The sequence below is a fragment of the Lissotriton helveticus genome, chromosome 8 (genome assembly GCF_964261635.1).
Source record: "Lissotriton helveticus chromosome 8, aLisHel1.1, whole genome shotgun sequence".
NCBI classification, from domain to species: domain Eukaryota; kingdom Metazoa; phylum Chordata; class Amphibia; order Caudata; family Salamandridae; genus Lissotriton; species Lissotriton helveticus.
The window spans coordinates 398628738-398641993 of NC_136069.1; the positions used below are offsets into that span (position 1 = coordinate 398628738).

The 13256-nt window shown below is 38.9% G+C and overlaps 1 protein-coding gene across 2 annotated transcripts in view; it reads right to left on the bottom strand.

Annotated features, from left to right (window-relative positions):
- Positions 1–2523: 2523 nt before the first annotated feature.
- TRPC4 (transient receptor potential cation channel subfamily C member 4) overlaps positions 2524–13256 on the bottom strand; it is a 1462580-nt gene continuing 1451847 nt past the window's right edge. The window contains exon 12 of one of the 2 annotated variants that reach the window (XM_078657230.1): positions 2524–3536. In XM_078657230.1, the coding sequence (XP_078513356.1) occupies positions 2829–3536 (708 nt within the window). In that variant the 3' untranslated portion in view covers positions 2524–2828. Of the gene's footprint in view, positions 3537–9843; positions 11125–13256 lie in introns of those variants that run through there. The other variant, XM_078657231.1, reaches the window with a different exon arrangement.

Below are 13256 nucleotides of genomic sequence, written 5' to 3' on the forward strand. Positions count from 1 at the left end.
CAAGAAGAAGCTGGTTAATCTATCACATATTTTATTTTTTAAATGCATGTGTCTAGCTTTCATATATTTTATATATTGTGGTTATAATCCCATACAAGCAGGGGCGTAGCGTAGCCTCAGGAGGATGTTTGGGGTGAGGAACCCTCCAAATAAATGCATTTTGGGCGTGTTAGTTGGGTCTGCTAGCCCTGAGTTGGGTCTACTATGTCTGTATTGGTTTTGATCATCCTGCACCAAGAAAAAAAGACAGTGACTTTTGGAGAAAGGGAGCGAGGGTGAGGGTGAGGGAGAGGGCGAGAGAGGGAGAGAGAGACAGAGATAGAGAGAGACAGAGAGAGGGAGAGAGAGAGACACACACACATCTGGTGGCCAAATCTCAAAACATAAAATCAGATAACATGCAATACCGGCTTCCCTGCTTATCCAAACTGTGTGACCTGAGGCAAACATTTTATTCCACAGAGCCACATTTTTAGGTTGAAGCCTACCAGACGGTGCAGCTATTTGGTTTGCTCACGACATCGTGGGGAAATTCTGAAAGCTTCTCTGGGAATACATTTCACCTATTGCTTACCATTGTCTTTGTTTGTAACTCACAGTTGCCTGCTTTCTATTATCTGGTTTTAGTTGTTTTGGGCTGTCCAGCTTGAGTACATCTCTCTCGTGGGCATTCCTTGTTTACTGTTTCCTTCCGAGTCCTGCCTCTCTGTAAACAGGCCTTTAAATCTTATCTTGTCACATTTGCTGTGCATTGAAAGACAGTGCTCAAATGTCACTCTCTGTCTTCCAAGGGAGCTTGGTGTTTACTTTTCTTTCTCTGACTTCAAAGTGATAGAAATGTTTTTATGTGACAATCCTGCACAGTGCCCATATGAGACTAGAGGGTGTAGGATGTTATTTTTTCTAGCACCCAACAAACATTAGGACGGAATGTATGAAGCTCTGTGGTTATACTGAATAAGCAGCTACCTATGTTAGGCCATCTATTAATGTAATAACTGCACTTTCACAATTGCTGTATTAACCTTCCTGCTTTCTCAAATTTGCTTGAAAATGCACCATTTTTCTTCTTTTTTGTCAATTTTTTTGGGGGGGTTGCCCCCCCTAACCCCCCTTTTGGGGTTCGGGGTCGCTCGCTGTGCTCGCTCGCTACGGTGCTTTGTGCCACACCACTTTCAAATGTCACCCACCGCCCCTGCAAGTCTCAATGCCAAAAGGCTTGTTTCTGACTGCCTCCACAGTGGTAGGATCCTAAATAGGCGGTCAGGACTGCCAACTACCTATTGCCCAGTCCCTTTACCACAATGATGCTGGTCAGACGCTCGTCCGACTGGCAACATAATTAGGGCCTAAGTAAGAGGGGCGCTAGGACATATTTGCCGACTAAAGAACCTGATAATATCTGCAAACATTCCAAGACAACTCACACCTAACAACCACCTAAGAGTATTCCTTCAAAAGTCTCATTCTCGGGTGCAAAGATCTCTTTTTACTTTAATATACAAATTTTAAATGTTGTGAAATAAGAAGTTCCAAATTAATCTACATGATTTCAAGCAATATACATAAACAAATGTTAATTGGAAATCTGGGAGGTGATATACTTACTCTATGTGACATAATTTCTGATTGGCTAATTTTCCTAAGCACATGCAGGAAATACAGGTAATTAATTGCTGTTAATACTTCCGATTTATGGCCGGATATACCAAGGGTTTTAGAATTCACAAATCCTACGAATTCGTAAATAAGAAGATTTTTGAATGATGAAACCCTTTTTATTATGTACTAAACAAATATATGGGTTTAGAGACGTTTTTATGAATCACTAAATATGTTTAGAAAAGTGCTAGAATCGGTTTTTGGAATGAGTGTTTCAGGAGTCCCTACCAAATGCCGATTCAGTATCCTACATATAAATGTTTGAAACCATAATCTGGTCAAAAAACTGTGAAAAGTTACAGACTCCCAAGTTGGGGTGGCAATCCATTCACTAAAGCATGCCTTCTCCTTTGTGGATGCAAAAAAAAAGTTTTGGGGTCCGGGGGACTACTGCCAACTTTCAAATAAACAATTCAAACAAAGAAAACCTTTTTAAAAATTAGGTGCCGCTTCCTTTTAGAAAATGGAACAGCATTTGAAAATGGTTTGCATTATTTAAAGTTGATCACAGACATGGGGGTCTGCTGACCCTAGAAAGCTACCATCCCTGTGATGTTCACGAACCTAAATCAGGAACAATTTGGAACCAAAGCAATTTAGGCCATGAATATTAATGAGTTAGGTGTGCTTGCACCTTACTCCAATTATCTGAACCAACTTATTCGTACATAGATCGGTTCACAAAATAATTTAGAAGTCACAAAAGGTTCATACACAAATTGCAACCGCTTTTTGCGACTGCATTTTTACTACACCAGGCACAATGATACTTAGAATGAAAGAGTAAATGTGCATTTGCTAAATTAGTATGTACTTTTTTTGCATATAATTTAATTTGTAATCTATGAAAATAAGAGGACGCAATATTGCACTTGGTTTAATATAAAAAGAGTCAACAGTTTTTTGTGGGTTATATCAACAGTACAAGAATACAGGATGCTTCTGTTTATTAAAAAAAGTGAGAACTAATTCAGGCTACAAAACAGAACGTTCTTGTACGGCCTGTCACTCGTCTAAGTATATTACATCTGGGTTATGTGACTCTGTTGTTAAATTATATAAAGTGTCAATTGGCATTTGCTAATATAATTTTAAAACATTCCCAAAAATGCACTATGCAAAATATATATGTTATATCTTCTCTCTGAGCTGTCTTCTCTTATGGATCACAATCTTGTTGTCGCGCAGTCTTCTGGAACATTTATCTCCGTTTTTGCTTCCAGCTCAGAGTTCAGGTTCCATCGCTCCTCTGGAATATTTTTGACCACTTCTACATCTGGTGGTACGGCCTCTTTTTCAAATTCCCGAGGGTACCCATTGTCACTTGACATCAATTGTGGCATCTCTGTGGCACTTTCGTTTGTGCTCTCTAACTCACAGTGTCCATGGTGGTGGTCTTCCGTGTTTTGTTGGGAGTTCAGTGCATAATTTTCTGCCTCATGACTTTCTTGAGGTGGACTAGTTTCCACCTCTTGGCAAGCCACTTCCTCTGAAACAGAATATATCTTATTCGAGCTCTGGTCTGTATAGTTTGATTTTGACCGTCTGTGAAACAGACCAAAGTTCTTGATTTCTTTCACAAAGCTAGTTTTCTTTTTCTCTTTGGCAGGCTCGGTCACTGCCAATGCCGAGCCATTGCTCACACTATTAAGCCTGTCTGCTGCTATTGCAGCTGAGCGCGGGTGAATCATAGTGGTAATGTCAAAGAGGCTGAGGTTGGTTTTAAGGCCTTTTCCTTTCCCTCTCCTTTCAGGTTTATCTTCCTCGTCCGGGAATGATGACGCACCTGTAATTTTTGGCGGTATAGTTAGCTTGTTTCCTTTTAGCAAGCCCAAAACCTCAAACCGGAAACTGGAAATGTCTTGTTTTAGCTCCTGTGATTCAAATAGAAGAAGAAAGAAAGAATTAATTTTGAGGTCAGCTATTTGTTTGCATTCAAGTAAAACTAAGACTCAGTATAGCTTATGCAGTGAGATTCACACAATTCAAATAAGATATGTAAATGTTATGCAAACTAATGCTATATTACATAACACTCAAATGCAGCTGATTTGTAAGTACACATTTTAGGTATAGATTAGGATAATAGTATTTCTTTTGAAAAAACTCTTATTCCATGGTAAAAATATTGGGGCCTAGTTACAAAGGTATTTACTCCTGTGGATTTATCTACCAGTAGTGCCAAGAAATCTGCAGTAGTAAATCCCAGTCAAAGGGTGGGAAGTGAGTGTGCCAAGCCGTAGTTTGTCTTGTACGTTTGAGAAAGCCCACAAACATAATGGTTTGTGGGAATTCTTAAACTTCTATCCAACCTCTTTCCAGCATGGAAATGGAATTTGATTCATTCCAGCCAAACTCTGGAGTAACCCTCCTTGCAATGTGTGAAGGGGAATGGATCATACTCAGATTTTTTAGGGGTGCGGAAAGGATTTTCTCCATAGAAATACATGATTTCCCATGGAGAATAATGTAAAAAAATGGGCTTTTGGACCAAGAGTTCCATTTCGTTGTACACAAAATTATGCACAGTGGGAATAGGTGCACAACGCGATTTTTAGTTGAGATTCCCAGTGGTACGCCTGGAAACCTGTGCCTGGTGCACTATTCCAAACATATCAACGTATGTAAATTCAGAAATTATATAAAAGTAAGTTTAGGTGGAGAGTTCAATGCTTATATTTTTATTTCTGAATCAGGGACTTGTGTCTCAATTCACTGAGCTATGAATGTATTTGCACAAATAGATACTGCTTAGGTACGCACATATCTTACTGTATAAGTGCAAGTACACTTTACTGACTCATAGAACGTGAATTCACACTCGTAAATGGATTTCCTAACACAGAATATCTGTGAGTTTAGTGGATCAAGGGTGAATTTGTTGGCATTTTAGAGTGGGTACAACGGTGAAAGTGATGAACACTCACAAACTAGCAGGATTTGGGCGGTAAATACCTTTTATAGGTAGTTATCTGAAAATGTCCAGTGATTTACTACTGGCAAGACAAGAATAAGGCACTTGCAAAAGCCTACTCCAGTGCATCCCACATAAATCCACAAAAGGATACAGATCACTGTAATCTTCAATGAAGCTTCAAGTAGCTAAAAGGAGGAGGTTTATTACCAATGCACAGTAATGCCCTGAACTAGACACTGAGAGCAGAACTCAACTACCAGTGTACCAGGAAACTCTTAAAAACTCAGACATTCAGATTGGACTTTAACTATGTTAAAGCATTTGCAGTAGTGATGAATAAAAATGGATACCAAGCATGCAATGAATTTGTCTGGATTCCCACTACTCAGACATTTTTGACAAGTAGAGCACTCTGAGGTACATAAGAGTAGCGTGCAGCACTATAATATTCCTGGTAAATGAATAAAGGAAAAGATTGAACCCCAATAATTAAAGTGCATGATTGAACTCCACAACACTTTACAGAAATCAAGGTGATCAACTGAAAGCCCAAAAAAACAAAAATCCTTTTTACACATCCTATACACTCACATGGGAACTTCCCTATATACTTTACATCTCATGAGACGTACCTATTAAGTACAAATCATACAGCAACATCAAATCCTGAAGTTTGTCATTTGCTATTTACTCTTCTAGAATGCAAACCAATCGACTGTTGCTCTATTAGCCAGCAATGTGCTATAACTGCGTAGATCTATGGTGTGCAAAACGTTTATCACACAAGCAAATCACACTTATTGGTTTAGCAGTTTCTTTTCCTCTGTGTAGGCCCTTGTGGAGTTCTTAACGCATTACTAGAAACATGTTCTCACTAATCCTAGTGCACTTAATTTTTTTTACACTCAGTTTTACCTTTTATATCCATGATCAATTTTTAATATTTTCAATCACGTGAACTGGTTTAGGGCGATGAGTGCAAGCCCTATGCGAAAGGAACAAGAAATAACTGAAAGGCAGGACAGTGACATACTTAACCATAGTAAAAATGCATTTGCAAATTAATAGGAACATTCAGGGGTAAAAAAGTGAGATAAACTAAATAAATTTTGAACTCAGAAGAAATACCATTCTTCCAGCTCGATGGACTTATGAGGGAGCATGTTGCAGTCAGAAGAGGGTTCCTGACTTGTAATAATTATGAAGTGATTAAAGCAGCCGCGGCCCGTGTAGGTAAGAGCGGTGGGGCTAAGTGGGGGGGGGATTTAGATGGATGATGATAAGGGATAATAAAATAAATAAATAATTTTCCCTCGCCATCGTCTATCGAAATCCCACCCCCAACCGGCCCCACCGTTCTTAAGTGCACTGTCCGCGGCTGGATGAAAGTCATAGCATTTGTGTGCAGATCTTGAAGCATCAGGTGAAACACATAATACCAAGCACATGACTTCTATTGAAAGGCTTTTAAACTAGCTTATTAGATAATCTCCATATGTTTTAATAGTTTGGAGTTTTATGAGAATGAAAGAATTTCACATGTAAATCCTGCATCTTAATATCTCAAAATATATCTCGCCCGCAGAAATTGTTATATGATGCTTTAGGATTATCCGTGTGTACTGATCAGTATTCTGCAAATATACAGGTTCTTATAAATGTATTTGATTTATGCTATTTTATGATAACTGAATCTAAGGTACTAAACATTAATCAAGGGATATATTTGGTTTGGAAAACAAGCTACCAGAGACCAACGATGATAGGCAGCTGTCTCTTTAATTTGATGGTAATCCATTGGCTAATTTTCTCATTCTGACTCATTTCTAGAGCAATGTTCATTCAATCAGTGTCTGACTAGGGCTTCAAAAGCCTTGGACAAGCCTGTAAGTCTTCCAGTCAAGAACTGTGAACATGAAGAGAATGTTTTTAGCAAGCATAGTTCTTGGCCAAAGCAGAAGGTAAGATTTTCAGATTAAATATAAAAAACATAGTCCACTGCTTATTTGAAATAGGTGCCCTCACAGAGAATGGAGGACTAAACACTGTTTTCACTTCATAGATTAGTGTAGATTTGCCAGAAATAGGCCTACGTGTGACCAAAATATTTATTACAAATCTCTTGCGAAACGGCTAGAAAAAATAAATAAAATGTATTTTCTACCTACTTTTCAAAATATGATTTAACGGTGAAATCAGATGTTTTATAAATTTAGTGGAAATGTAACTTTATAAAAATGTACTATGAGTTGCCTGAGACATGACTGACTTGAAATCGGTTCAGCCACTCATCAAACTTCCAGAGGCCAACCTACATTCCTGGCTGGAGTTAACAACTCTGCCTGCAAGAGGACAATGGACTGTCCTCTGGACCCAGGAAGGGAAGGGTGTTGTCAACAACTGGCCACTTAGTGGGGATTAGAAACCTGAGCGAGGTGCAGGGGTACAGGAAAGTTAACAGAACAATGAACAGCCCTAACACTTCTTTTCATTTGTTGATCACAAATGGGCCTTATAGGATCTGTTCATATTTATTCTAAAAAAAAACTAGAAATATTTACTCCAATTGCAGTAAAAGGGAGAACCTGTTATGACCTCAACAAAGGGGAGGTAAGTTCATTTAAATAGGGGTCTATCTAGGGGCCCTACCTCAAGTTCATCTAGTGGAAAGAAGAGTTCAGTTGTGTTCCGTTTTTAGTTTTAGGCACATAAACCAATGGCTTCAGTGGGAGTTTGAGGATGACCAACCTGACTTTGAGGGACCCCTGCAAGCCTCAGCCTTGAACCTTGCCCCACGGAAAGATTTTGACTTTCATTCAAAAAAACTAAATCCTAAGGTAAAAACTTTAACTTGGATTACCCCCTTACTGTATCCCACCTCCATTCCATTCCATTCTGGTCAGTGTGAAATCGAGCCTATATTCCTGCTAACCACTTTACTTTTTTTTAGATGCTTTTGTCTTAAAACTTTATATATTTATATCTACAATTCCAATGTTCAATTATTTAATTTCTCGGTGTATATTTGCTCATTTGTTATTCTTCTAAATTGGTTTGAGAATTTTACTTTGCCTTTTTCTGTGCATTAAAAATGTTGGTATTGACTAGGAAGGAAGTAATTATCTGGGAATTGCCTGCTGCTCGCATTGTTGCTATCAAGGGTTAAACCGATATTCTCTAAGAAATGTGTTTTATCCCAATCAAGTTGTGTTTATTAAGTTGGTAGAGGTCACCCCTCCAAAATTAACAATACAATTTCAGACAAGCATCAATTAGGATTAGCTAAGTCGCATCGTTTGATTTCAAGGGTCCTGAATTACAATAACAAGAACAGAAAGTTGGGAGGTCTCTATGACTCACTTGTCCTCTCTGTAGTTTCTACCGTTTTTCCTCCTTGTGCCTGCTCTTTCTCTCTATCTCTCTCTATATATATATATACATTTATATATATATTTATTTATATATATATATACATATATGAGTGAGGAATGTCATCAGGGGTCAAAGGTTATGTGCTATCACTTCCACTACTCTTGCATTTTGGTGAATCAACATCCATGGTTGAAAGTGTCCAAGACTGGCACAAGTCAGAGTGTATCTGTTAAAGCCTAGATGCCCTTGGATAGGCCCAACCCCTCGCTATATTTTTCGCTTGCGGTTCCTTTCAAACAGAGGACATCAGTTTCTGGAGTGCAATGATGCTTAACAATCACATTCTACACTTTCTTTTTCTTATTATCAACAGATTTATAGACAGCTTTCAGATCTAGCTTTAGTTCTAGCTATGTTTTTGGAACTTCAACTAGAGACAATAACTTGGGGCTCCATGGAACAATGTGGCTGTTCTCTCATAGACTTCTTGAGTCAAGCCTATAAAATGCCTCTTTAGTCAGAAATCTAGATAATGGAGCAACATAGTTAGGTTTTTCTGAAACCTCAACAAGGGGTGGTTTGCACCCCATTCTACCCTTGGAATTACTGTTGCCCTTTATGGAACACATCTCTTTCAGGGTGGAAATGGGTTGGAGAGGAGTTTGTGAATGCCATCATACTCACAGGTTTAGGGATGCTCATGAATTCACAAGACAAATCGATCAACACCCATACTTTTCTCAGAATTTACTTCTGTGTAATTGCATGCACAAATGGCATACAGTAATTCCCTTCTAAGTCCATTTACGCCTGTTATGCAATATTTTGTGGCTATAAGGATTAGAACTGTTCTTTAGATAAACTGGGGCCATATTACAGAGAGTACCCCTGGGGAGCAATGGTCATGTGCACCCAATTTGTGTGCCCCCAGGGCACATTGGTATTACAGAAGGGGCTGCAGACATTTGTGTGGCTTCTGTAATTCAAATAGTACTGGCACATGTAGCGCCCATGCTATCTCTAGAGGGCATTTCCTCATTTGCATGGAGGGTTGGCACCATGCAGATGAGTGAATCTCTTTACCTCTGTGCCTGCACCATAGTTTTTTTGCAGTTCAGTTTAAAACAGGTAGTTGCCATCCAATTGTTCACCTGCTCCAGACAATGGGACAGTTTCTCCAAAGTTGAGCTAGTATTGGGTGATAAGGAAACAGCGATCTGGGTTTCATCTGCATAGACACCATGGTAAGGCCTGATGAACAGATAATGTCTACTAGAGGATGGACATATATATAAAAAAGAGTGGGGATAAATGCTGAGCCCTGTGGCACTCCGCGTCTGACCTGATGAACCTCCGACAGACAGGGCCCTTCCCTGACCTGGAAGCTTCTATTATCTAGAAACAAGGTCAGTAATGTTAGTACCCTTCCGGTGATACCTGTAGCTTCCAGTCTATGTCGGTGGATGACATGGGAGACAGTATCAATGGCTGCACTCAAATCAAGAAAAATTAGCACAGCGGTCCCTCCCTGACCTAGTGTTCTTTTTTAGATCCTCCGAGGTCAATAAGAGGGCTATCTCTGTACTGTACACAGAACAAAAGCCCATTTGCGTCTGGTGCAGGAAATTGTGCTTTTCCAGGAAGTCGGTCAAATAACCATTTGACAATTTTTCATTAGGTGGTTTATCATTAGGTGGTTACAAAATAATTAAAAGAGGGCATACCATAACAAAGGGGTGGCTAATGGTTTTTTTGGGTGATGGGTTTGCTTTCATTTTTTCATTAATTAGTGCCAGAAAACTTAAAAAACAAGTCCAAATGCTGCAATTAAATATACAATTACGAAATAATGGAAGCACACACAGTCAAAAGTGGATATATATACAAATTTATCAAGGCAAATATTGAACCCTGGGATAACAGTCTCATATAACAACTCTGATATGTAGTATGTCATTAGTCAGAAGTAGGTTTCATATCAGTTGATAGTGCAAATTGCAGCTTGCTTAGCTCTATTTACATAAGCATGCCTTATTTTGATTTTCTTAAATCAGAAGTGTCTAATTAAAATAATTGGCTACTAGGCTAAATATGAAGTAGAATATCTCACACTTTCAAATATCTATCTCATTTTTTACATACTGTGGAATTACAACATCTTGATTAGTCTTTCAGCAATTTTATATAGATTGCTTCATCTTAAAAATAAACAATATCTTAGATTTTTGCAACAGATTTAAGTTTTAAAAGTATTTTACAAGATTACAAACAAACAATATATACATAAATGTATGCAAGAAAAAAGTCTTTTTGCGTCAGATTTCAAAATAAATTGCCTCAAAACGTCTTAAAGTACAATTAACCATGACAATTAAAGCACACAATTGGTTTGCCATTTTTCTGTACAAATAATTGGGAAAGGAAAACTACAGACCAAATAGTAAATAAATCACAATTGGTGTAATAAGCACTGATCTTTAAAAAAGTACCACTGATATTGTAAAATGTACACAATGAATAGAATCATAATTAAAACATTGAAACTCAAAATAAATGTGGGTCTATTGCCTATCTGCTCCCAATGTGCAATCAAATCAGAGAGAACGAGATATAGACGGAAAAAGACATGGCAGGGATCAAACTCTACATTGTTTTAAAAAAACACTGAGTGTGGGCACATTTTGCTAACATAATACAATAGAGTTGAGATCACTGTTGGTTGCTACATCAAAAGGTTTCAGAGCCATGTTTAAAACCAGTGTTTTTTCTTGATGCTTTACATGCTTCTATGAATGGCTTAGCTAGTAAGTTATTGTTTGGACATAGGTATTTTCCTGTTTTCTGATGCCTGTCAGGAAAGATCCATTAAGTTCTGTAATTTTTAACATAGGAGAACTTTCTAATCGATTATATTTTCATTCAAAAGTGAAGCCAACCCTTTTGCTGGGTTTATTGGAGGGAGTTATACTCGTGGTGTCTACGTCCATCAATGCTTCTTCACATAAAATGTCTCCATGAAGGTCTGGATCTACCACTTCATCTCCTAGAACTGAGGGGGCTTCTAGGTATTCAGTTGAAGGATGGTTTTGAATAGCTATCCTCAGTGAAAGTAGCACCTTCCTTAGGTATATGGAGCATCTTTTCAGCATCATTCCTGGGCAATGTTCCATCTTCTGCAAAGAAGAAACATAGGTTCACTGGGGAGTTCAGCTTCTTCTGGACAGGTTAGGTTTGTGTTCACATTCAGTTGACAGCAGGGTGCAGGTAGGACTTTCCATATGATTTCATAAAGGACACAGTTCATATGGTTTCCATATGTTGCCACAACAACAATTGTGGCTTGTCAGCTTCCCTCAGTTGAGAGAAACTCAGATTAATCTCAAGATTAATAGCAAGTTAATTCATATATGTAGCACTGGGCTCAAGTGTTTCCAAATCAAGGAAAACCTTTTGACCGTGTACATGTCTAGTACAGTCATAAGGCCCAATTTGATATACAATATTTGAGTCATTAGTGTTCGGCAAACTAATATCCATGCATTTTACAGAACATATATCATAACATATGAAAACATTTAACATTATAAGCTGGACACTGAACCTATAAACATCCATCCACTCTGCTTTACAAAGCATTTGTGTTTCATGGCGAATAATGGGTGTTTATGATCACTTTCAAACAATATTCTTCATCTCCCGGGATGTGTGTTAACCATTGGTATTTCAAGCATGTTGTGTTGCTCTGCTGATAAATACAGAGAATTATACGACTTTGACAACAGGAACACAGTGTAGCAATTTTTTAAAGCTAAGGAATACATTGACCAAACTTTCAACCTGAGGTCCAAGTGTGCAGGAATTTATAGGAACCCTGTTGCACTAATTTTATTTTTACAAATAATTCCACCACTTTTTACAAACATTATTCTAGTTGTTATGCTTTTCTTTCTACTCTTATTGTTTATTATGCTGTTTGTACAATTGACACTTAAGAGTTCTCCTCTAAACTACTATCTGTGTCACCTCCTTCCCTCAAATCATCCTAATTTCACCCTCTACATCATCTAGTCATGGTTCTAATTATTCACTTGCTTCACTTTGGCTGCTGGTGGGAAGATGGCAATGCCTAATTGCCTAGGCAGGTAACCATGCTTTCCCTTGTTGCTAATAAACTACAACCAGTAGAAGCAGTCGTGTCTGCAGTGGTCTCTGTGCTACAATGAGCAGTAGCACAAAGGTGCCTCAAAAATGCTCAATAGAATGTGCACACTCAAAATGTAGCTGCCACATATATAGTAGTAAACTCACTTTGATCACAGAGATGGAAATGAGCATTCCCAACTTAGCTAAAAGACTTGGACTTCATAGTCCTACCTATCTCACAGTGATATTTTAAAGGGACATGGCTAATGTGCTAATGTATTGAAACAAGGTACTGTGCAGTACAGTGATGTCTACTCCCTTCTGCTACTATCATTCATTGTGGGCCAGAGGCAGATAAAAATGTCAGAAGTTCCAAGGCAACCTCTAAACTGGGTCTGTTTGCACAATGCTATGAGGCGCACATTTGCATTATCTTGCTATCGCTTTAGTGCACAATAGGTGATATAATGAAGTCACATGATTGTGAATAGCTCTGTTGTTTGGCTTTCTGTATTTCCCAGACAGTTAGACAAAAGAGGACTAGATTTTGGCAGGATATGCCATCCTGCCAGGATGGCTCGGGATGAGGTGTTCGCTTTCCAACTTACACCTTACAGGACTTTACTCCAGCACACTCAAAGGAACCTGACACTAGTCTGTTGTCATCCCAGACTTCTTGGAGCCTTGGCAGGGGAATGGAAGACATTTTTACAACCAGATGTTGGGTAGCATAGGGAATCACCCACCTCAAAGTCTGGCACCAGGTACACATATTGAACCCTCAGAACGCCACTTGATTACACTCCTGGACCGGTGGAAGACGTCGGAAGGAATACCTGGACCCTCAGAGTGTTGTCCTGCTTTTCCCAGAGGTCTGGCCTGCTGCTTGAGGGCCAGCTTTGCTGCTTGAGGGAGAACTGGACCATCTCCTTGAATCAAGGACCACCAGAAGTAATTCCAAGGACTAATTGACTGACCTCCTGTGGGAGCTAAAGAGACATACCAACCTCCTTGAACCCAACCTTGAACCCTGCACCTGGCCTCTGCTGTAGTGAGGCCTAACTTCCCAAGTGGTGCCCCCAGGTTCTTGACACTTGGAAGGGGTGTAGGAGGTGTTGTTCCTGGCTGCTTCTAAAGCTTGGGACATAGATGGTTTTTCACT